Source organism: Myotis nattereri (assembly GCF_964212035.1).
Source record: "Myotis nattereri genome assembly, chromosome: 9".
Classification (NCBI taxonomy): Eukaryota; Metazoa; Chordata; class Mammalia; order Chiroptera; family Vespertilionidae; genus Myotis; species Myotis nattereri.
In genome coordinates this window covers 74,526,373-74,552,766 of record NC_138084.1, presented here as the reverse complement: position 1 = coordinate 74,552,766, position 26,394 = coordinate 74,526,373, and the positions used below count along the sequence as shown (strand labels likewise).

General features: G+C 36.9%; 1 protein-coding gene across 2 annotated transcripts in view; it reads left to right on the top strand.

Moving 5' to 3' along the window:
- The window catches only part of DYNC2H1 (dynein cytoplasmic 2 heavy chain 1), a 310,341-nt gene that overhangs the window by 99,974 nt on the left and 183,973 nt on the right, over nucleotides 1-26,394 (top strand). For both annotated transcript variants that reach the window (XM_081098792.1, XM_081098791.1), the window contains exons 49-58: nucleotides 746-994; nucleotides 3,530-3,638; nucleotides 6,121-6,234; nucleotides 7,312-7,454; nucleotides 11,753-11,837; nucleotides 17,898-18,052; nucleotides 19,436-19,573; nucleotides 23,655-23,768; nucleotides 24,331-24,491; nucleotides 25,687-25,810. In XM_081098792.1, the coding sequence (XP_080954918.1) occupies nucleotides 746-994; nucleotides 3,530-3,638; nucleotides 6,121-6,234; nucleotides 7,312-7,454; nucleotides 11,753-11,837; nucleotides 17,898-18,052; nucleotides 19,436-19,573; nucleotides 23,655-23,768; nucleotides 24,331-24,491; nucleotides 25,687-25,810 (1,392 nt within the window). The remainder of the gene's footprint in view (nucleotides 1-745; nucleotides 995-3,529; nucleotides 3,639-6,120; nucleotides 6,235-7,311; nucleotides 7,455-11,752; nucleotides 11,838-17,897; nucleotides 18,053-19,435; nucleotides 19,574-23,654; nucleotides 23,769-24,330; nucleotides 24,492-25,686; nucleotides 25,811-26,394) is intronic.

The following is a 26,394-nucleotide window of genomic DNA, read 5'->3' as shown; positions in this document are numbered from 1 at the left end:
TGCTGCTGGGTCACCGAACCTTTGAATGGCACTGCCCTTGGCAGTTTTGTTTTACGTTTAATTACAATAAAGAAGAAGAAACAGTATTACATATGATAGCTTTAAAAATTAATATTTATATTGGAAATTAGCCCGGATTGTATATCAAGAAAAGTTTTCAATGGTCTGGTGAATTGATTGCTTTGCCTGGAAAGGATGTTGCAAAGTTGAAAATGTTTACAGTTAAGTATGTGAGGTCTAGTTGTCCTCTCTCTCTCTCTTCACTGTGTCACGTAGCTCCTGGCAGTGCATCCTTCCTGTGTGTGGGATTTTGACTCATCTTGAAGAACAAGAGTTCACATAGTATTTTTTAGGCACTTAGTTTCTGGAGTTTTAGGATTATTATACCTGGTCTTGCACACTGATTTGATTTGATTTGTAACAACTGGTAAATTTAAGGTCTTTTGAAGTTTTTATAATGAATCTGACAGCTCACACTGCTTTTTACTAATTATAGCAATTGTGTCCAAGAGGAGGTGGTTACTGTGGACCCTTGAACTTGTGTGACATATAAGTTTTTCCTTAGAAAGTGCCGTAAAGCTGGATTATTGCATAAATAAAATGTAGAGTGTGAGAATACATGTAGTCACTTAACTCCTTTTCTGGAGTGCCTTAAAAGTTAACATCTTAAGCTAGATATTAATATTTTTATTATGCAATTGGGACTTATAGTAATTATAAATTTTTCTTTGTGATTTTTTGAAAGGGTCTTATTCATTATGGACGCGATAACCAGAATTTAAATATTTTACTTTTCCAAGAAGTCCTGGAGTATATGTCTCGGATAGATAGAGTGCTGAGCTTTCCCGGAGGTTCACTTCTGTTAGCAGGACGCAGTGGTGTAGGCCGTCGGACCATCACATCTTTAGTCAGTCATATGCATGGAGCAGTGCTGTTCTCCCCAAAGATTTCCAGAGGATATGAACTCAAACAGTTCAAAAATGATCTCAAACATGTGAGTTACAATCTTTTGCTTTATTTGATTTTCCCATGTTTATTAGAAAATCATATTATGGACAGATAGGAAAAATATTTCCTATTAGAATTTCAAACCCTCAGGTACCCCAGAATGGAACGTTAGATGGACATAAAAGAAATAAAAGGAGGAATTTATATGGGCTATATGTGGGTACATGTAAGAATGACTTTCTATCTTTTGTCTGCTTTCACCACTCTTGTTCAACATAGTACTGGAAGTCCTACCCACAGCAATCAGACAAGAAGAAAAAATAAAAGGCATCCAACTCAGAAAAGAGAAAGTAAAACTGACATTATTTGCAGTTCACATGATATTGTACTTGAACCTAAAGCCAACACCAGGAAACTACTAGACTTAGGTAATGAACTTGGCAAGGTAGCAAGATACAAAATCAACATCCACAAATTGATGACATTTTTTAAAAATATATTTTATTGATTTTTTTACAGAGAGGAGAGGAGAGGGATAGAGAGTTAGAAACATCGATGAGAGAGAAACATCGATCAGCTGCCTCCTGCACACTCCTTACTGGGGATTTGCCCGCAACCAAGGTACATGCCCTTGACCGGAATCGAACCTGGGACCCTTGAGTCCACAGGCTGACGCTCTATCCACTGAGCCAAACCGTTTAGGGCTTGATGACATTTTGATACACCAATAATGAACTCTCTGAAAGGGAAACTAAAAAAACAACCTCATTTACCATTGCAACAAAAAAATAAGATACCTAGGAATAAACTTAACCAAGGAAGTAAAAGACCTGGACTTGGAGAATATTATACTAAGTGGAATAAGCTAATTTGAGAAAGACAAATATCACATGATCTCACTTATTTGTGGAATATAACGCACAAAATGAGTTGAATAACAAAATAAGACCCGAAGCCCGGAAGTATGGAACAGACTGACTTTGATGTGGGGTTGGGGAGATGAGAAGAGATAAACGAAAGAACTTATATACTTACTAGAGGCCCCGTGCACAACATTTGTGCACTCGGCGGCAGTGGGGAAATCCCTCAGGCTGGCTTGTGCCCTTTAGCAGTCTGGGAGCCCTCGAGGGATATCCGACTGACTAATGTTGCAGTTGGACATCCTTGTCACAGTTGGACATCCTTAGTGCTGCCGCAGAGGCGGGAGAGGCTCCCACCACCTCCACTGCGCTTGCCAGCCGTCAGCCCAGCTTGTGATTGAGCGGCGCTCCCCCTGTGGGAGCGCACTGACCACTAGGGGGCAGCTCCTGCATTGACCATCTGCCCCCTGGTGGTCAGTGCATATCATAGTGACCGGTTGTTCCGCAGTTCGGTCGATTTGCATATTACCCTTTTATTATCTAGGATATGCATAGCCCACAGACACAGGCAATAGAGTGGTGAAGACCTGGGGGTGGGTTGCAACTGGGAGGAGGGGGGTAAAAGGGAGGAAAATAGGAGACATCTGTAATACTATCAACAATAATTTATATCTATAGACATATAGATATGTCTATAGATACAAAAGCCTAAGCAACCGTTATGACCGAACGACCAGAATGACCGGTCGACCAGTCGCTATGACACACATTGACCACCAGGGGGCAGATGCTCAATGCAAGAGCTGCCCCTTGGTGGTCAGTGTGCTCCCACAGCCAACCTCCCATGGCCAGCCAACCTCCCCCAGTCACTCCCCACAGCCTGCAAACCTCCCATGATCCCTCCCCCCGTCCCTCCCCCCTTTCGGCAGGCACTGTCCGGCAGCCAGCAAGCCCTCTGGCCCTGTCCAGCAGTGGGAAGGGCCTGTCCGGCAGCTGGCAGGCCCCGGCTGGCCTGGCCCAAATCAGGACTGGGTGAGATGGCCCCAATAGGCCCTGATCGCCACCCAGGCCTAGGGCCCCCACCTGTGCACTGGCCTCTAATATATATGTAAAAGGCTAAGCAACTGGCTGACTGGCCGGTAGGTATGATGTGCATTGACCACAAGGGGGCAGATGCTCAACGCAAGAGCTGCTGAAGCGACAGCAACTTTGTAGAGTGTCCTCTCGCACTCTGGGACCCCTTGGAGGATGTTGGCCTGCTGGTTTTGTCCCGATCCCTGCAGGCCAGGCTGAGGGACCCCCACCTGCTGGAGGGACCCCGCTCACTCTGCAGACCACCTTCGAGCTGCAGTGTTGCCCCAGGTGTGGCCGGCTGGGGAGGGACTGTAGGAGGTTGGCTCCAGGGCGTGTCCGGCCCTTCTCACCCAGTTCCGCCCTGCCGGCCACCTTCTAATTAACTTCCTTTCAATGTGCATGAATCTGTGCACCGGGGCACTAGTATTACATAAAAGTAAAAAAAAAAAATTAAAATTTTCCCCAAATAGTATTTGTTCATGCACTAGATTTACTTTCCTAACTGTATAGCTAACATTTGATTTTTAATTTTGATTACGGATATACAAATAAAGAAAGAAATAATGTGACTAAGTTTAAAGACAGAATTAAAGTTTTTAAGTATTCCAAAAATATTTAATTGTCCCAGAACACTTTCTTTTGAGCAGGTGCTGCATCTCGCAGGCGTCGAAGCTCAACAGGTGGTTTTACTTCTTGAGGATCACCAATTCGTGCATCCTGCATTTTTGGAGATGATCAATAGCCTTTTGTCTTCAGGTAAGTGGATGGTTTCTATTCATAGAAAATAAAGTTATAATAATGTAAAAAATATGCCAGTAAAATTATCTTGTGCAAAATTATGTTTCAGAGAATTTTTGGCATAGCTTTTCTTAAGATGACATGGGGTTAAACATGCTCAAAGCAGGAGAATTGAGAAATTTCTGTAAAACCAAAAGATTGAAGAATTATATAAACATGATTCTTAACATTGAATATTGGTGAATATGCTGAAAAATTGGCCCTCTTACTCACTTTTGGTTGGTCTGTGATCTATTATAACCCCTTGAGAAATTTATCAACCAGTACTGACTTATTTAAAAAATGTACCATACCTTTGATATAGCAATTTTTTTTATCTGTAGAAATTTAATCTACAAAAATAAAATAACTAGTATGTAAGGAAATATGTAATATAATTTACAGTAAAATATTTGTAGAACCTCACTGTCCATGTTTAGTGGATATGGTATGGCCTTAATATGGACATGTGAATACAGATAATATGGGATCTAATTTTTCTCAAATCATGGTATACTCCTGTGTTCTCTGGAACCTCCTAACCTTTTTGATAGTTTCTTGGGAAGGATACATGCAATTTCTCACATTTTTTATTTTTCAGAATCTCTTTATAATGAATAATTATGTTCACAGCATTGGTATGTGGTAGCTTAGTTTTAAACTTGGACCAAGAGTTTCAACTGCATAGGTTCTTCCATTATGGGGACCCAAGGACAAAATTAAATGATGCTCATGTTTCACTCAGTTATTAATAAATACTTGTTTTATATCATGCGAGGTAGGCTTTGAATAATGTAGTTTTTTTTTAGAATTTAACAGATTTGATTGAAAGAAAACACCTTTAATTTATAATATGAAGTATCTGCTAGTATACTTTAGTGTCCAAATGAGAAGGATAGACCAGGAAGCTAGTTAGACAAGCGGTAGTTCAATTTCTGTTAAAAGAATTGAGGGGTAATGGCACAGTGGAAGTGGTAGGTTTGAATGCTTGTGGTCTTTTTATAGAATAGCCTCTTTATTTTTAAGGTGCATATTCTTATTCTTACATATTGCTTAAGTCGTCCGTCACTAGATGGAGACCTTGTTCATTTTTTCTGAGATGAAACAGTAGACCAGCCTTACTTTTTTCTTTTTCTTTGTGAAAGCAAACATCCAGATAAACATTAATTCAGTAATTATTTTGCCAACATTTTTGGCAAAAAATGTATTTGAAAACTACTTCCAGAGAAAGTACTCATTAGGCCTTTGTCTCTCTTTTTATTTCAAATTCTTATTCCCCATTGTGTATAATATATAAGCAGAGCCAGCTTTTTTTGCTAAACTTAAGGAATCAAAAGTATTTTTGTATGGCTGCAATTTAGAGAAAGACATGAAATAGGTACATGTTTGCATGTGTTTGAATATGTGCAAGCTTGCAGAATGGTGAGTGGTCTGATACCTCTGAGTTGAGCCTAAAGAAAAGTGGAAATCAAACCGTGATGAGCCCTACATGAATGCAGTGCTTTGGATGTATAGCAAAAGAATTTTTACTTAATTTTATAGGTTCTTGTGAACTATAAGTATATTAGTTTAACAAATATTTATTAAACACCCATTATGTGCCAGACCCAGTGCTAAATACTGCATTCATAGGAGACCTGGTTCAGGCCCTCTATCAAATGCTTGTAGTCTTCATCAGCTTTCATTTGCCATTCATCAATCTTTTGGCTAGTAGCAGTTTGTGGATTAGTTCTTCTGATACTGAGTACAAGTTTATTTATCCATCCATTCACTTATTTATTTATTTACCTAACAAATATTTGGGTTCCTGATACTTTGCTAAGAGTGCCCTACCGTTAATATTGAATGTGATCAAATATTTGTCCTCTGGGAATTCAGGATCTAATTGGCAGGGTAGGGAAGTAATTTGTTTATTATTAAAGGGTGTGATAAATGCTAACCAGTGATATGTTTGGATATTATGTGAAAGAGAAAAGAGTCCTTTACTTAGCATAGGGTTAGTAAGGAAAGGTTCGTGGGAATAGCAGTTGACAAAGTAATATCTTGAAAGATAAACACTAATTTTGGGGGAAGATAGGGAGCAGAGGAAAACTGTAGGTTTATATTCCAGAAAGAGGGAGCATTTCATTATATTTATGGGCCACGAAGAAGTTTATTGAAGCTGGAACACAAGGTCCTGTGGAGGAGTGTTGAAAAAGAACCTAGAAAGCCAGATACATGGATTGATCATGAACTGTCTTGAATGGTTTGCTTAGGAATTTGAATTTTATCAAATGAAGGCAGCAGATGTAGATTTGTGAGTAATATTGAAATGATAAGGTTTGTGTATTTTTGGAAACAAAGATTGAATAGGGGCAGATTATTTAATACAAAATTAGAAAAAGCATTGTGTATGGAAAATGTATTCTTGATTTAGTGTAATGCAACTAAAATTCAAAAGAAATGTAATTGTCTGTTGTAGGTGAAGTTCCCGGACTCTATACCCTTGAAGAGTTAGAGCCCTTGCTGTTGCCTCTTAAAGATCAGGCTTCACAGGATGGATTTTTTGGACCAACCTTCAATTACTTCACATATAGTAAGTGACATCTAAATGATTAATCAATTCAAACTCTGGTTCATGTGAAATAAATATTCATTTAATCTACTTTATTTTCTATAGATTACAAAGGTCTCTTAAATATTGGGTCCAGTTAGTAATTTATACTTTTTTCTTTTTTTGTGGAGCTTTTAGAAAAAAACAATTAATATAGCTTAAAGGCTAACCTATAATAAAAATATTTTAGCACAATTTTAGCAAAAGGAAAGAATGAAAGTTTGGTAATGTACATTGCTGCCTTTATTTTCATGTGGTAAAATTAGTGCTTGTACTTCCTATCTTAGAGAATTAATGAAGTATTTCGTTTGTGCCAGACTCTATAGATTTTTTAAACTTAATAACCTGCTATTATTACAAGGAATAGTTTTATGTGTACTATATATATCTAAAATTGAATACGTAAAAATAAAGGTAATAATACCACCCACATATTACTATTATATTTGCCTTGTTTATTTTTCTAAAAGAACCTTTAATATTGTTGAAATAGAAAAAGTTGTTCAAGAGCTACCCTTCTTTCCCTCTCCTTCAAGTTTATAAGGCAGTTCTACCACACCTTTAAGAAACATCATCCCAATGCTATTTTAAACTATTTCAGCACATAGAAAATTTAGGAAAGTCTCCAAATTTCTTTTTTGAAAGGAAAATAACATTGATATTGAAACAGGGAAAAATATGTATTTTAAAATAAAACCAGATATCAATTTTGCTTGTGAATATTGAAACAAAAATGTCTGATAGAAAAATTATAAAATAGAATCTAGTATCACATTTGATAAATAACATACAAAACAGCAATATAGTATCTTCTTCATGAATATCCTTCTGGATATTTTTTGTTAGTATGCACACACACATACACACACACACAAGTATTTCTTAACCAAAATAAAAATCATACTCTAATGCTGTTTCATAGCTTGTGCTTTTTAAATAAATAGCTCCTAATATTCTATTTCAGAAATGTTAAATTCGTAAAACCAGACCATATGTTGGTTTCCCCAATTATTGTTGCTGTAATATTCCATAATTTTAATTTTCTTATATATTTTTTAGGAATTCAGCAAAACTTGCATATTGTCTTGATAATGGATTCTGCAAATTTAAACTTCACAATAAACTGTGAGAGTAATCCAGCATTGCATAAGAAATGCCAGGTATTGTGGATGGAAGGTTGGTCAGATAGCAGCATGAAGAAAGTAAGTTTAACATTTAAATATGGATATAAAAAAATATAAGCCTATTTTTTTTAAGTTACTGATTTTCACAACTTTCCTTTGGTTTTCTTAATTGTAGCCCTGAACATCTCTTGTATGTCTGAAGATAACACTATTTTCTTCATATGATAGTTCAGTTGAGTCTAAAATTTTGGGTTGAGGATTATATTCTTAAAGACCACATGAATGTCTGTTGTACTTTAAAAAATTTTACTAGCCTATCATAGACTAGCTTATAATAAAAACATCATAGTAATGATATTAGCAATTTTTAAATAAAATAATTTTTTGAAAAAATATCTATCATTGCTATGCTATTTGCGTTTAATATGAAATGTCAAACACCCAAAATGCAAGGTTAATAAGGCTGGATATATGAATCTGGAGTTCAGGGGAAAGGTCAGGCATACAGATAAAAATTGGGGAATTATCAGATATAGGTGGTATCTAAAGCTATGAGATTGAATGATGTCACCCAAGGACTGAATGTTCACAAAAGAGGAAATAGTCCAAGGACTGGACCCTGGGGTACTTCAACCTTAAGAAGTTGATATGATGAGGAGGAACCAGCCAAGGAAACTGAGAAGGAGCTACTAGAGAATACGAGGAAAACCAGGAGAGTGTGAAGACAATCGAAGCCTGGAAGCCAAGTGAAGATAACATTTCAAAGGAGTAAGGAAGGATTAACTATGACTCATGAAAGTAGATGAGGCCTGAAAATTGGGTGTAACAACATGGAGGTCATTGATGATTTTGATAAAGCAGTTTTAATTAGTAGTAGAAAAAGCCATATTGGAATACATTTCAGAAAGAATAAGAAGAGAGGATTAGAGACACTGAATATGGTTATTTCTTTTAACCAATTATGTTGTATAGAGAGAAATGGATCAGTAACTGGAGGAAGTGGTTTTTTTGTTTTGTTTTGTTTTAAGATGGTACAAATTATATAGCCTGTTTATATGCAAAAATTATGTTCCAGGAAAGACAGGAAAAATTTGCTAGAGCAATTTCATTGATAGTGGACAGCATATGAGTCCAGGGCACAGATGAAAAGATTAAGGATTGGTCTTTGCTTGGAGAATGAAAATGTCATCCATAATAACAGGAAAGAAAGCAGAGTACAAGGGCAAAGGTCCAAGGGTAGGTGCAGTTTGGGGAAGTTTTGGATGCTCTTCTGATTGTTTTTATTTTCTCAGTGAAATAGGAAGAATGATTACTAGTTGAGAGAAAAGTTGAAGGAACAGATTCTGGAGTCTTGAAGTTATGTTCGAGGATAAATAAGATAGCAGTTCAGAAGAGTAAAAAAGTGAAAGGTTTAGGATAATATGTAGGTAGCACTAAGGGTTCTCTAGAGGTTAGTGATCATGGAGATCAACTGAGGCCAATCAGCATTGTTGTGTGTTTTTCTCTAGTCACATGAGCACTCATAAGTGCAGACCTCCAATAAGGTGTGACTGTCATTTAACCAGGATTGGGGCTTTGCTACTTGTGTATAACAAAGCAAGTGAAGGCCAAGGGATTTGAGAAATTATAATGAGAAGATAGTGAATGACAGTATAAAGATGGTCAAATTAATGGATTGGAGGAGTCCATGGGGTCTAAGGATTATTGACATTGTGAAGGGAATGAGCTGGGAAGATAAGAGTGTAGTGGAGGAAGACTGGGACGTTTGAAAGTGAGATTGTGGAATGATTTTGGTTATTTTTAATGACAAGGTCTTGATATGACCATTTGGGGTGCAGGTGATGGGCTGAGAACAAGATAGTGGATAAGAAAACAGAGAGCAGTTCAAGGAATTAAGAGGTGAGGGTGTTAATAGGAGATCGTAGGGTTAATAACCCATTCAATTTTTAGAAAGTGCTATTGTTATCTCCAGGAGGAAAAGTGGAGGCAAAAGGGAATATAGGAGAATTTGGGCAGAACAACTTTGCTAATGTAGGATACTGTTCATGAATAGACCATTTTTTCCCCTTGGCTTTTATTCAGATATAATTCTAATATATTAAAGCCCAGGGTTGTAACGACTGATCACCACCGAAGGCTGACCAACCTGGAAATCCTTCAGTAAGCGCTGGGTTGCTGTGGCAACACAGCACTGACTGCCCTGCTGCAGCCTGGTGACCTAGCACTGACTGTCCAGGGGGCTGAGACCCAGAGAGAGAGGCAAGGTCTGATCCGCAGCCTCAGTGGCAGCTGTTGATCAGTACTTGCCTTACTCTTTCTCTCCCTCTTTCCTTCTGGGATTTGCCAGAGGCCAGGCCTTTCTTTCTCTCCCAGCCTCTGGCAGGGGCTGCTGTTCAGCCCCACCTCTCTGATCAGGCCCAGTGATAGGCCTGGAGATGCTGACTGGCATAGGAACCGACCAATGAGAACCAATTGTGGTTTCTGTGAAGAACCAATGGCTGTCTACGAGGTGGAGCTTTTGATGCTGACTGGTATAGGACACGACCAATCAGAACCAAATCTGGGTGCTGTGGGGAGCCAATGGCTGCCTAGGAGACAGAACTTTTGACGCTGACTGGCATTGAAACCGACTAATCAGAACCAAATCTGGGTGCTGTAGAGAGCCAATGCCTGCCTAGGAGGAGGAGCTTTTGACACTGATTGGCATAGAAACTGACCAATCAGAACCAAATAGGCCAGCAGAGGAGGGCAGTTGGGGGCAATCAGGCAGGCAGGCAGAGGCAGTTAGGGGCAACCAGGCCGGCAGGGGAGGGCAGTTAGGGGCGATCAGGCAGGCAGGCAGATGAGCAGTTAGGAGCCAGTGGTCCCAGATTGTGAGAGAGATGTCTGACTGCCGGTTTAGGACATCCTGTGGGATTGGGCCTGAACCGGCAGTCGGACATACCCCAAGGGGTCCGCAATTAGAGAGGGTGCAGGCTGAGCTGAGGGAACCCCCCCACTTCATGCACGAATTTCGTGCACCGGGCCTCTAGTTGACAAATAAGAACTGTATATATTTAAGGTGTACAACATGATGCTTTGATATATGTGTGTGTTGTGAAATGTTTGCCACAAACTAACATAAGAAATAGATTTATTTAAAGAAAGCAAGTTTCAAAGAAACATTTCCATTTGTTTAAAAGTGTAAATTTAAAATATTCTCACAGAGGTTTAAGCATTTTGTCAGAATCAGTGAAGCTGTTTGAGAAAATAATTCTCTGGCTTGGGAGTCATGGCCCTTTTAAGCCCTCCATTAGTTCAGGAATCTTTTGGCTTACATTTTATTCAGCCCGAGAAATTCAGAAAATGATTTTTGACCTAGTTACGTGAATTACTTATGTTTTCTCTTGGTATCAATGTTAACAATTAGGCAAAAGAAGTTGAAGCTTTTTGGCCTAATTTTAAAACTTCATAGTTCTATTGCTTTATTTTTTTCCAGGAAACTAAGAGTTTTTATATATTTTAAAATAGTAATAATGTTATAAGATTACCATACTTTATGTAGTAATAATGATCTGTTTATGAGGTTTTTATTTTCTTATTTGTGATAGTAGTATAAACCTAGTTATAACTAGGCAATAGTTTTTAGCATTATCACTTATTAAATTGTTTTCATATACTTTTAGTTATTTCTTATTCAAGAAAGAAAAAGGACCCTTAGGATCGCTTTATGCCATGAAGGCATTTTGTTATTTTTATGCCACATATTTTAATTATTATGCGATTTTAAATGGCATTTGTGATTATTTTCTAATTTAATCTTAATTGTGATTTTCTTCATTTCAGTCTAATTGTCTTTTAAGTGAGATATTGGAGCTTTTCTTTTCTTTTTTTTTTTAATATATTTTATTGATTTTTTACAGAGAGGAAGGGAGAGAGATAGAGTTAGAAACATCGATGAGAGAGAAACATCGATCAGCTGCCTCTTGCACATCTCCTACTGGGGGTGTGCCCGCAATCCAGGTACATGCCCTTGACCGGAATCGAACCCGGGACCCTTCAGTCCGCAGGCCGACGCTCTATCCACTGAGCCAAACCGGTTTTGGCAGGAGCTTTTCTTAAGTGTCATTTTTTTCAATCAATTAATGGTTGATATGTGTGAAATCTTGTCTAGGAAATCATGTCTTCTAAAGATGTATATATTTTGATTTTTTTCTTTTAGTCTGGAAAAATCCTAGAAGAAAAGTGCAATTGATACTGCTGTTTGTGTGTGCATTGTGTATGTGTGTATGTGCGTGTGTGTATCTGTGTTGAAGGTTTTTAACCTCTGATAATTGCATTTATTAAAATTTTTTCATACTGAATTGAGGTTTACAGAAATGCTCTTCATTTTTTAGATACCTGAAATGTTATTCAATGAAACAGGTAGTGAAGAAAAATATGGTGAAAAAAAAAGAAAAGAAGATAAGAAAAAATATTCAGGTACTTTTAATGAAATTGATTTTAAATCATTTATATTTCTTAAATGGCCATCTAATGTTACAGATCCATTAAAGATTCACAATGATTATGAATTTGAATGATACTAAGCTAACAAGGTTATATTTCTTTTGATCAAAACTAAACTTTAAAGCCCTGTTTGTTTTTTTGTTTGTTTGTTTTTTAAATATATTTTATTGAGTTTTTACAGAGAGGAAAGTAGTGAGATAGAGAGTTAAAAACATCGATGAGAGAGAAACATCGACCAGCTGCCTCCTGCACACTCCCCACTGGGGATGTGCCTGCAACCAAGGTACATGCCCTTGACCGGAATCGAACCTGGGACCTTCAGTCCGCAGGCCGACGCTCTATCCACTGAGCCAAACCGGTTTCGGCGCCCTGTTTGTTTTTAAATAAATATTTTTGTAATTTCATGTAGGACCTAACAGAATATCTGTTGTTTGAATTTAAGAAACTTATAATTATACTAGAGGCCCAGTGCATGAATTCGTGCATGGGTGGGGTCCCTAGGCCTGGCCGGTGATAGAAACCTATTGGGGGGCCAGCCAGGCCTGGGGGGAGGGACCCCAGGAGGTTGCCTAGCCAGGGGCTGGGGGGTTGGGGGGTGGGGAGGGGCTGCAGGAGGTTGGCTGTGGGAGCGCACTGACCACCAGGGGGCAACTGCTGCATTGAGCGTCTGCCCCTGGTGGTCAGTGCGCATCATAGTGACTGGTCAACTGGTCGTAACAGTCATTTAGACTTATATATATAGATATTTGACTCCAGTGATCTGAACACCTTCTTATTGCTTAGAGTATTTCGCTAGAAGCCTAAACTTTTTTTTCAATAAATCTTTATTGTTGAAAGTATTATATATGTCTCTTTTTTCTCCCTGTTGCCCCTTCCAATCCCCTCCCCACCAAGCCTTCACCATCCTATTATCTGTGTCTATGGGTTATGCATATATGCATATGAGTTTATTGGTTGATCTCTCCCACTCCTCCACCCACCCCTGCATTCCCTATGAGGTTTGACAATCTTTTAGATGTTACTATGTCTCTGGGTCTATTTTTGTCCATCAGTTTATGTTGTTCATTATATTCCACATATGAGTGAGATCATGTGATATTTATCTTTCTCTGACTGGCTTATTTCACTTAGTATGATGCTCTTCAGTTCCACCCATACTGTTGCAAATGATAAGAGTTCTTTCTTTTTTACAGCTGTGTAGTATTCCATTGTATAGATATATCACAGCCTTTTAATCATCCATTCAGCTGCTGATGGGCACTTAGATTGTTTCCAAAAACAATCTAAACCAGTGGTTCTCAACCTTGGCTGCACATTAGAATCACCTGGGAATCTTTTTAAAATCCTGATTTCTGGGCCTCATCCTCCGGAAATTCTGTTTCTTTGTTATGGGGTGGGGCCACAACATTAGTAACAAAGAAACAGAATTTCCGGAGGATGAGGCCCAGAAATCAGGATTTTAAAAAGATTCCCAGGTGATTCTAATGTGCAGCCAAGATTGAGAACCACTGATCTAAGCTATTGTAAATTGCACTGCTATGAACATAGGGGTGCATATATTCTTTCTGATGGGTGTTTCTGAATTCTTGGGATATATTCCTAGAAGTGGAATAACTGGGTTAAATGGTAGTTCCACTTTTAATTTTTTGAGGAAACTCCAAACTGTTTTCCACAGAGGCTGCCTCAGCCTATATTCCCACCAGTAGTGTATGAGGTTTCCCTTATCTCTAGATCCTTGTCAACACTTGTCCTTTGTTGATTTCTTGATGAGAGCCATACTATCCTCTGTGAGGTGGTATCTCATAGTCGTTTTGATTTGCATCTCTGGGATGATTAGTTACTTTGAGCATTTTTTCATATGCCTTTTGGCCTTCCATATGTCCATTTTGGAAAAGTGTCTATTAAGGTCCTTTGCCCATTTTTTAATTGGATTGTTTATCTTCCTTCTGTATGAGTTCCCTATAAATTTTGGAGGTTAACCCCTTATTGGATGTCACATTGGCAAATATGTTTTCTCAAGCAGTGGGCTCTCTTGTTATTTTGTTGATGGTTTCTTTTGCTGTGCAGAAGCTTTTATTTTGTAGTCCCATTTGTTTATTTTCTCCTTAGATTCCATTGTCCTAGGATGTGTATCCGTAAAGATATTGCTACGAGAGATGTCTAAGATTTTGCTGCCAATGGTTTCTCCTAGGATTTTTAGGGTTTCATGTCCTACATTTAAGTCTTTTCTCCATTTTGAGTTTTTTTGTGTGTATGGTGTAAGTTGGTGGACTAATTTCATTTTTTTTTGCATGCATCTGTCCAATTTTCCCAATACCATTTATTGAAGAGACTGTCATGACCCCATTGTATGCTCTTGCCTCCTTTGTCAAATATTAATTGGGCATAATGGCTTGGGTCGATTTCTGGGTTCTCTGTTCTGTTCCATTTGTCTATATGTCTGTTCTTGTGCTAGTACCATACAGTTTTGAGTATAGTGGCTTTGTAGTATAACTTGGTATTGTGATGGTCCAACTTTGTTCTTCTTTCTCAAGATTGCTATGGTTATTTGGGGCTTTTTTGGATCCATATAAGTTTTGGAGAGTTTGTTTTAGGTCTGTGAAATAAGCTGTTGGTATTTTGATAGGGATTACATTGAATCTATAGCTTGCTTTTGGTAGTATGGACATTTTTTTTAAAAAAAGTTCTTTATTGATTAAGTTATTACATATGTGTCCTTATCCCCACATTACCCTCCATACCCCCCACTCATGCACTCATCCCCCCTGTTGTCTGTGTCCATTGGTTAAGCCTATATGCATGCATGTAAGTCCTTTGGTTGATCTCTCCCTCTTATCCTCACCCTCCCCTACCTACCCTCTGAGGTTTGATGGTCTGATTGATGTTTCTTTGTCTTTGGATCTGTTTTGGTTCATCAGTTTATGTTGTTCATTATACTCCATAAATGAGTGAGATCATGTGATATTTATCTTTCTTTGACTGGCTTATTTCACCTAGCATAATGCTCTCCAGTTCCATCCATGCTGTTACAAATGGTAAGAACTCCTTTTTTTACCACCAGGTAGAATTCCATTGTGTAGATGTACCACAGTTTTTTAATCCACTCATCTGCTGATGGGCACTTAGGCTGTTTCCAAATCTTAGCTATGGTGAATTGTGCTGCTATGAACATAGGGGTGCATATATCCTTTCTAATTGGTGTTTCTAGTTTCTTGGGATATATTCCTAGAAATGGGATCACAGGGTCAAATGGGAGTTTCATTTTTAGTTTTTTGAGGAAACGCCATACTGTTCTCCACAGTGGCTGCACCAGTCTGCATTCCCACCTGCAGTGCACGAGGGTTCCTTTTTATCCACATCCTCGCCAGCACTTGTCGTTTGTTGATTTGTTGATGATAGCCATTCTGACAGGTGTGAGATGGTACTGCATTGTCGTTTTGATTTGCATCTCTTGGATGATTAGTGGCTTTGAGCATGTTTTCATGTCTCTTGGCCTTTCTTCTGTCTTCTTTTTTTAAAAAAATATATTTTATTGATTTTTTACAGAGAGGAAGGGAGAAGGATAGAGAGTTAGAAACATCGATGAGAGAGAACCACCTATCAGCTGCCTCCTGCACACCCCTTACTGGGGATGTGCCTGCAACCAAGGTACATGCCCTTGACTGGAATCGATCCTGGGAACCGTCAGTCTCCAGGCCGACGCTCTATCCAGTGAGCCAAACCAGCTAGGGCTTTCTTCTGTCTTCTTTTGAAAAGTATCTATTTAGATCCATTGCCCATTTTTTGATTGGGTTGTTTATCTTTCTTTTGTTAAGTTGTATGAGTTCCCTTCCCCTAGGAGCAGTATCAGTGAAGAATTTGCTTTGGCATATGTCTGAGATTTTGCTGCCTGTGGATTCCTCTAGTATTTTTATGGTTTCCCGTTTTATGTTTAAATCCTTTATCCATTTTGAGTTTATTTTTGTGTATGGTGTAAGTTGGTGGACTAGTTTCATTTTTTTTGCATGTATCTGTCCAATTTTCCCAACTCCATTTATTGAGGTGACTGTCTTGACTCCATTGTATGTTCATGCCTCCTTTGTCAAATATTAATTGAGCATAGTGGTTTCGGTCGATTTCTGGGTTCTCTATTCTATACCATCGATCTATATGTCTGTTCTTGTGACAGGCTGTTTTGAGAACAGTGGTTTTGTAATACAGCTTGATATCTGGTATTGAGATCCCACCTACTTTGTTCTTCTTTCTCAGGATTGCTGCAGCTATTAGGGGTCATTTTTTTATTCCAGATGAATTTTTGGAAAGTTTGTTCTAGGTCTGTGAAATATGCTGTTGGTATTTTAATGGGGAGTGCATTGAATCTATAGATTGCTTTGGGTAGTATGGACATTTTGATGATGTTGATTCTACCAATCCATGAACATGGTATGTTCTTCCATCTGTTTATGTCTTCCTCTATCTCTTTTTTTCAGTGTCCTGTAGTTTTCTGCGTATAGGTCTTTTACCTCCTTAGTTAGGTTTATTCCTAGGTATCTTAATTTTTTTGGTGCAGTGGTAAATGGGATTACTTTTTTAGTCTCTCTTTCTGTAAGTTCACTATTGGTGTATAGAAGTGCCGTAGATTTCTTGGTGTTAATTTTGTATCCTGCTACATTGTCGAATTCATTTATTAAGTCTAATAATTTTTTGATGGAGTCTTTAGGGTTTTCTATGTACAATATCATGTCATCTGTGAATAAGGACTCTAATGCAATGGTTTGCAACCTTCTGGCCCTTTAAGTACAGTTCCTCATGTTGTGACCCCAACCATAAAATTATTTTCGTTGCTACTTCATAACTGTAATGTTGCTACTGTTATGAATTGTAATGTAAATATCTGATATGCAGGATGGTCTTAGGTGACCCCTGTGAGAGGGTCGTTCGACTGCCAAAGGGGTCGCGACCCACAGGTTGAGAACCGCTGGTAATGTTTCAAATAAATTTCTTATCTCTGATTCATTTATCTCTTCGGGAGAATTCTCTTGTTCTTTCATTTGGGGGTTGTTTCTTTGTCACCTCATTTTGGCTGTCTGTTTGGGTTTGTGACTGTTTATTAGGTAGATCCTCTATACCTCTCAGTCTCTAGTTCAGGACAGTGTCATATGCTGTTTCTGGCTAATTCGATCAGGCAAAGACTCAAAGCCTCCAGAGACCGGCTCTGCCTACAGACTGATAGGATTTTGATTTGAATTGCCCCCAGGTAATTGTCCTCAGTGGTGAGAGTTTTTTTTCAACCGGATGGAGCAGTTGCTTCTTCCTGGAGGCTAATTGTTATTTTCAGTCTCTTAAGTGGCCTCAGGGCAAGGTGTTTTCCAATAGGGTGGGTCAAATGTCTCCTCTCCCCGCCCCCACAAGCAGGGCAAATGTTTGTGTGGGAAAGGTGTTCTCTGTTCCATGAGGTGATGACTCAGTACAGGAAACTGGTCATCTCTGCCTTCTGAGCTCTAACCTGTGAGTCCCCAATTGTGGTGTCTGCTCTCATAGCTCCAGTCCACCCTGCCCTCCCTCTGCCTAAGCACAAGGTGGGTGGCTCCACAGGGAATTTTGTGCGTTTTAAGAGGGTGCCTGAATTTTCAGTTGTTGCTCCCTGGCAGGCAGCAGCCCCACTGCTTTTCACAGCCAGATGTTATGTGGGTACCTTTCTCAATTTTAGTGCTCTCTGCTGGGGGGCCCAGCTTGGTGATTAGATCCCAGAGTTCTCAGTGGCATCCTCCACAGCTGAAATATCTCTCCAGAACTTCAGCTGTTGTCTATGGGTGCCCAACCAGCCCTTTCACCCTTCTGCCCCTCCTACCAGTCTCTATGCAGTCTCTATTTTTGGTTCTTGGGTATCAGGATTCTCTTCTGCGAGTCTTCAGTTGATTATTCATGAAGTTTTTCTGTATTTTAGTTGTAATTTCAGTCTATTCCTGGGAGCATGTCCATGCAGCCTATTTTCTCTAATTCTTAATGGATCATGCATATATTAAGTAATTTTTGTTTTCTATCTCTTTCTAGTTGATCCTGATTTTTTAAAATCATTTTTATTAATCCACGAATCTTGTAAAGCATATGGTGCTACACCAAGCCGATATATGACCTTCTTACATGTATATTCTGCCATTAGTAGCAGCAAGAAAAAGGAATTATTAAAAAGGCAAAGTCATTTACAGGTAAAATATTGGTAATCTTGAATTATCTATAAGAACAACAATCCTTGTTTTCTGTGGTATATATTTAATATAAGTAAACATTTTACTATATTAAATGCCTTGTTTGTATTGCCCACTAAATTGTAGTAATGTTTTTATATTTTTTGATTCAATAATTATTCCTCTTCTTAACTGTATGGTATTTTTGTGGTATTATAGCTTATGTTTCTGTCATTAAAAGTCCCTATCACATGAAAGCATTTTAAAAAATTCTAAAGTACCTATTATTGATTAAAACATAGCCATGATTATGCTTTATAATAAACATTCAAGTTATATTTTATATAAAACTTTCTAGCCATGTCACTCAGTGCTTCCTGAATATTTTCCTCTTTTATAATTTTAGAGTTTAAGCAAAATGTGGCATTAAAATGCCAGCTTCAGAAGTTGTCAGCATTTTCTTTTTAAAGTTTTAGCTTCTCTTTGTTAGTGTAATAAACTAGAATTTATCTTAATTTATAGTATCTTTATCCATTTTTCTAATGATTAATTTTTATTTATTTTAAGCCACTAACTGTACATGCTTTGAGAGGGTTAATTTCTTGATTTAGTTCTCTAGACTTCTGTGGATAAATCACTTAAGCTTGCTGAGTTGCAGCTTAGTTGGGTCAGTGGTTGTTGTGTGTGTGCGTATTAGATAAAGGATATATTTAAAGAACCAGTACAATGCCTGTCCTCTATATTGGGGATTAATAAATATTGGTTACATTCCTTTTTTGCCATTACTATCTGCCTAAATTTTCTGACAAACACCCAAGTCATAGAAAAGAGGTAATATTTTTCATGTCTATTCCTTGGATTGTTCATGGGCAGTGGGATACCATAATTGCCAGGCCAGAGTCAAATGATCACCCAAAGAATTGGCAAGGATTTTGAAGAATAACCCACCAGAACCACATGTGAGGCAATGTCTTATAAAAAATATAGGTATTAGACAGACAAGTCCAAATGTTCAGTATACAAAAAATGGCCCATGAATTCTTTTACCACCATCTATGAGACTGAAAATGGGAAAGATTTGCTGAATTTTTTCTTGCTTTCTATTTTCTTTCTCATCTACTACAATAGATAAAAACCTCGTGCTTAAGCTATCAAATATGTGTTGATCTGTTTAGCTTTATTGTGATGCTTTAAGAATCTGTTTTTTAAGCCTCTTTGGAGTCTTTTACTATATCTTAATGGTTATACAATTGAATAAATCAGTATAATTTGCCATTTAAAAAAATTAAGTTTACTTGTGAATGTTTTATATGTGCACATTTGCATTTTTGCTTGAGATTATAGGCTGTGTGTGTCTGAAATTTCTTTTAAAAAATATTGCCAATCAATATTTTATTAATATAGGCTGGTGTATCTAAACTAAATGAAGCTAAAGCTCTTGTGGATGAACTGAACAGAAAAGCTGGAGAACAAAGTGTGTTACTTAAAACTAAGCAAGACGAGGCGGATGCTGCCCTTCAGGAGATCACAGTATCAATGCAGGTGATGTTCAGAGAGCAGAGGGATGCCAGCAATAGGGAGCCCATTCATACCTGATTGTTCATCAGTGTGAGAAATAACCTTTTCACTTAAGTGACTTGAAAACACTGCTTGTCTATGCTGAGTCTGACTACTATTATTGTGTACTTGAGCTTTTGTAAAAGAACATGGTATTTTCACATTGTTTTAAATGTTAACTATTTTCTCCTCAATTCATCATATAATAATTTATCTATAACCCATAAATGTAAAAATATAAACATTTTAAATTTGTATAGATTTGCCTATGAGCAATTTTATTTGTTTACCCTCTGCTAGTTAAGTTGATATTTTATTTTTACAAAAATTGTTTTCTCTTTCTCTCTCTCTCTCTCTCTCTCTCTCTTTCATCAATGAACATATCCTTAGGTGCGTATTTTTTTTAAAAAAGCTATCTTCGTTAAGCTTCATGGGTTTTCCCTGTCTTTATATTCTCAGTATTTATAAAATAAGTCTTTATTCATTCTATTTATATTTTCATGATCTTTTAATATTTTAATTGTATTCCCTTTTGTCATTGCCTTTCTTTGTTAAACCCTTTCAAATATTTCTTTTACTTTTTTTTTTCATTCCTTTACAACCATCTACACAAATATTTCTTTTTTTGTCCAGGTATTCTTTTATGTCTTCATATCCTCTCATGATGCTCTCGTACATTACCTTTTTGGTTCCTCCTTTCTTTTCAATCCTCACCTGAGGGCATATTGATTTTTACTGAGGTGGGGGGGGGGGAGAGAGAGAGAGAGAGAGAGGAGAGAGAGAGAGAGAGAGAGAGAGAGAGAGAGAGAGAGAGAGAGAAAGAGAAATAGAGAGAGAAATAGAGAAACACACTGATTGGTTGCCTTCCTTCCTTCCTTATGTACCCCGACCTGGGATTGAACCCGCAACCTAGGTACGTGCTCTGAGTGGTAATTGAGCTGCAACATTTTGGTGTACAGGATGACACTTCAACCAACTGACCCACTAGCCAGGGCACACTCAAAGCTATTTTAGCTCTTGATCCTTTGAAGTGAACTGTTTTTTTTCTCTCCCTTGAAATCTTTTAGATCTTTGTCTTCCTTGCTCTGAAAGTTATGACCTCTGCCTTGGTTTAGGTTTATTTTCATTCAATGTATCAGATACCATGTGGGTTCTATCCACCTGGAAATGTATGGGTAATTTCCTTAAATTATTTTCGTGATAATTCCTTTTCCTTCATTTCTCTGTTCTTGCTTTTTAGAATATTTATTATTTTGTCTTGGAGCTTCCTGGTCTAGCTCTGTAATTTTCTTTTTTTTTTTTTTTTAAATATATTTTATTGATTTTTTACAGAGAGGAAGGGAGAGAGATAGAGAGTTAGAAACATCGATGAGAGAGAATCATCGATCAGCCGCCTCCTGCACATCTCCTACTGGGGATGTGCCCGCAACGGAGGTACATGCCCTTGACCGGAATCGAACCTGGGACCTCTCAGTCCGCAGGCCGACGCTCTATCCACTGAGCCAAACCGGTTTCGGCCAGCTCTGTAATTTTCTTGTTTTCTAACCTGTTTTCTTCTCTATAGTTTTGCTTTAATTTCCTCAACTTTATTTTCTAATTCTCCTACTGAATTTTTCATTTCTGCTGTCATATTATTTTTCAAGAAGTTTTTTTTTTTTTAAACCTCTAAATGTTCCCTTTTGGGAGTGTTCTTTTTTTTTGTTTGTTTCAGTGTAGCAGTATCTGTAACTTAGCTCTCAGAGGATATTTTATGATATTTCCTTTTTCTCAAATATAGTATATTTTATTTTGTCTTCTCACTATTCACAAAAGGGGCTTCCTTTTCGTCTGGTCATCTTCATTGGAAATCTGAATATGGGAAGGGGACTTACATATTGTGAGTTCTAAAAGAGGGTTGTCTGGACTGATTCGAATGACATAATGAAAGGGATAGTTCACCTGATAGGTCAAAATAGATTCATTGGCATATGGGAAATTTTTAACATTTCCAGATAATTGATGGTTATGTACATATTCAGTGTTTCCAAGATAATTTTGAGTCCCTGACCTGGTAAGCGATGTATCAGAAAATCAAATGTAATTTTCATATTGTAAAACTTTTTTCTGAAGGCAGTTTAGGACCAAATTAATATAAATATTTATTTAAAGCAGCAGGCAATTTTGATTATGAAAAACATCTGTCAAATACCTCTTAACTTCAAAGAGTGATTTGAAATATGGAAAAAGTAAAGGCTAAGTAAGGATAATAGTAATTGTGTATTTATAAAATGAAAATATTCAACACTATGGTGTCTGTGTTCTCTCAGACTAGTGAACAAGAGTGATATACATTGACTGCTGTAATACTCTTTTCTCTGGGATACTCTAAAAAGAGGTTTTTCTAAGACTGTTGCTAGTTGTATTGGCTGACAGAAGAATAAGTGTGTATGTCATATTATAAGTTAAATAATTTTGATTAATTGTAAATAACAGACATTTCTGTTTATTATTATTTTTTTTTTAAAAAAGAGAGACAGCTTAAATACCAAACTGTGCAACTTCTAAAGTTGGTGGCATGAGGCATGTACAAATTAAATATAATAGGAACTCAGAATAAGGGTAACTTCCATTTGGAAGAGAAATTTAATAAAAGAAGGAACACATCAGCTGGGCCTTTAAAGAAGATTTTGATTGTGGAGATAAAGAAAATACTTTTCCTGTTTAGGAATGGTAGCAGATACAAAGGGAGAGGTGCTTGTGGAAAGTAGAAAATTCGATTGAGCTGATGATGTGTAAGGCACCTGAAGAAAAGAGTGGAATATACGAAAAGTTGGTTGGTTCAGTGATTCTCAATTTTGATTATAGATTGGAACCACCTTGGAAGTCTTTAAAAATATCTGTGGCCTAGCTGCATCCAGAATAAGTAAATCAACATACTTGGCAATAGGACACCAGGCATTAATTTTTAAGCTTCCTGAATGATTATAATATGTTTGAGAACCACTGTTGTAAGGACTTTTGATAGGTTTCTTGATTAATTTCCTCTTTGGTTTTTCTATTATTATAAAAAAAACAAATACAAACATTCATAGTATTTAAGCATTTTTATGTATGTAGGACCCCTGATTTTGCTTTCAGGAGCAAGCAAATAATTCGTGTCTTATTTATATACTAGAGGCCTGGTGCTTGGATTCATGGAGTGGTGGGGTCCCTAGGCCTGGCCTGCGGGGATCAGCCGAAAGTGGCAGTCCGACATCCCCTGAGGGGTCCCGGATTGTGAGAGGGCATAGGCCAGGCTGAGCGGGCCTCTAGTATGCATATAAAATCTGTGGTTAATCTCTTCCCGCGCTCCCTCCTCCGCTCTTTCTCTGAGATTGATCAGTGTGTTCCATGTTTCCATGCCTGTGCAGTGTGCATCTGCCCCCTGGTGATCATGTGCGTCAGAGCTACCGGTCGAACGGTTGGAAACTTAGCATATTAGCCATATAATATATATATATGTATGTATGTGTGTATATACACACACATACATACATATATATATAAAATTTAGTGTCCTTTGAATTTTTACTAATTTTGTTCATATATTTGTCATCAAATTATTGTCATGATTTCAATTAATTTTTCTCTAAAATAAAGTATAGAAACTTCTAATATACTGTAGTCTTTAAGAATTATTAGTCTCTACTATTAGAATTATAGAAGACTTCATTTTTAGTTCCTCATTTATGAAATTAGCATAATAGTACTAACCTCTCTGGGTGGTTTTTTTTTTTTTGCAAGTGTTAAATGTGTATTATAATCATTTTCTAATTCATGTATTTCTGCCTTGTTTGGTTTATATATAATAAGCATTTAGTGCTTTGCTGTCCAAAAAAATTAAAACATATAAAGCATAGGAACTTCCTGATAGTAAATAGAGTATATTGTATCATTGGTTTTCCAGGCTCTTTAGAAATTCTGATGTCAAATTAGAAAATCATTTAATAGAAAATGTCATTTTGAAAAAACTTATATTTTAGGTATCATGCTTTTAAATTTCGAGTGCATTAAAATTTGTGGGGATTCCATTTAAATATTTCTGTAGGATGCAAGTGAGCAAAAGACAGAACTTGAAAAACTGAAGCACAGAATAGCAGACGAAGTTGTTAAAATTGAAGAAAGAAAAAACAAAATTGATGATGAATTAAAAGAGGTACAGGTAAGACTAACATTTTTGACTATCAATTGTATATAGGAGTTTAAACATTATTTGCTGAAGTTATTTTCTAATAGCATCAAATGTGGCTGTAACTAGAATATTATTTGTAAAAGAAGCAGGAAGGGAATTCTCCCAGGAGAATTAAGCAAATTAATTGATGGTAATAAAAAAAAATAATCTGTTTCCTGTGAATCATGTTGTTTTGACTGTGGAGGAAAAAACTGTGTTGTAGGTAAATTAAGACAAACTCTTAGGCTCCTTTTCTGGAGATTTGACTAAATTAACTAAATAGTCTTAGAATATAAAGAGCTTTGAAACTGGCAACTTGTCTCAAAACAAATTAGATCTTTCAGATGAGAGTGATGCTGTTATGGCAAGGACTCTTACTTTCTTGACTTGAACATTTTGTACTTTATGTTTTAAAGCATTTTGATATTGGAAGAGAAAGCATGTTTAACTAGAGTCATTTTATTAAAATGACAAATATGCAATGATTTGTAATGAGCTAACAATTTTTTTATGTATATGTTTTGAAGTTGAAAATGCCCTTTATGTCTTTTAGCCTCTAGTGTATGAAGCGAAACTAGCAGTTGGAAACATTAAGCCAGAATCTCTTTCAGAAATTCGCTCACTGCGTATGCCCCCTGATGTCATCAGAGACATTCTTGAAGGAGTTTTAAGGTTGATGGGTATCTTTGATACATCTTGGGTGAGCATGAAAAGGTAAGTTTTTGAATTTGTGAAAAATGTTATTTCATCAATGAATTACACATTCCTTTATATTTTAAAATATTTGTTATTTTGTTTCTCACACTGAACTTCATCTAATTATCTGGTTTCACACTTTGCTCTGATATCTCAAGATACTCTATGTAACAATATATCAAGATCTACGTTTTTCTTTCTCCATAAGTAGTTGTTAAAAGTATCAAAAGAGGAGAACAGGAAAGCCTTAAAATCTTTTAAGAATGTCTCAAAAGATATGATCATTTATTTGGTACTCACATCGTGTTTACTGACATTTACTGATGAAGAAAATATAGTCACTAGCCCAGAGAGTTTGGCACTCTTGGTGTAGTCAGAGGGAGTGAAAGCTCCATAAATAACACAAGAAAAATGTATACTAGGAAAGACTTGAGTCTTTTTGTTTTTTAAAAAAATATTTTTATTGATTTCAGAGAGAAAGAGAGAGGGAGAAAGAGAGAGAGAGAGAGAGAGAGAGAGAGAGAGAGAGAGAGAGAGAGAGAGAGAGAGAAAAACATCAATGAACGGAATCACCAGTCGGCTGACTCTTGTACGCCCATACTGGGAATTGAGCCCACAACCTGGGCATGTGCCCTGACTGGGAATTGAACCGTGACCTCCTGGTTCATAGGTTGACACAACCACTGAGCCACGCTGTCCAAGCTACTAGGAAAAACTGATTCTTAACTAAATAGACAACAATGCAGCTTCAGGTTTTATACTATAGCAGTGTTGTTATGGTATTCAGTTACATTTTAGGATTTAGATTGGTAGTAAAGTCCTTTTCTATCTGGAGTTGGGAGAGGAGATTTAGGTTCAGAGAACACTTTAAATATCTTAGAAAGCAGAAAAATTTCTTGCATATCCTAGAACATATGAGTACCAAGTAGTTCACATAAAGGGATGTAGGTAGAATAACAGGATTGTAATTTCTTATTTCATGGCTACAGGTTATTCACAGAATATTAGGAAATTTGTTGTGCAGCTTTTTGTAGTTCCTCCTTGTTTATAAAAAATGTGGATAATCCATTTAAAGCTTACATACTTCAGTCCCCTATTTTTTGTTAGCTAATAGATTATAATTATTACATACGCTATTTTGTTAAATTGATATTTTTGTAAGAACTAGCAAATTTTATTTAACCTCATTTAAAATAATACGCTTTAATTTTAGCTTCCTCGCAAAAAGAGGTGTGAGAGAAGACATAGCAACTTTTGATGCACGAAATATTCCAAAGGAAATAAGAGACAGTGTTGAAGAACTTCTTCATAAAAATAAAGGATCTTTTGATCCAAAGGTAATTTTTTTAAAGTTATGCCATAAATTCCTTTTCAGTGCTTTATAATATCCTGCAAATTAAAAAGTGATGACATTATCAATTGCTTAGATTGTCTAATAACTAAAAGTTTTTTTAAGTAAGCTATACATATTATAGGTAGTAAGCATTTACTGTCAGAATTAGGTAGACTAGAATCCAAGTTGGGGCGTGGTGCATATTTATTAGCATAAGTGATTTTTAAATCTTACTCTGGTCTGTCAGTGGTAAGGTCCCAGTCTACCATATCAGGTCCAGCTTGCCTGGTATGGTTTTTTTTCTTCCTGTGTACTTGTCAGATAATAATAGATGTCTGTGTTAGGATACTTGTATCTAATTTTAGTGAATAGTTTAAACTCCATGATTCTGGTATGTTTTTTAGATCCCTTATTAAAAATGTTTTATACATCTTCTTTAACACGAAAAGCCATGTTTTGAAATTACTTTTATTTAATAAAGATGCATTCCATGTAGAGAAGAGAAAGAATTGATGCTTAAACATTATTGCGGACAGACTTTGTCATTACAAATTTGACTAATAGAATACTTAAATATGTTGATAAAAC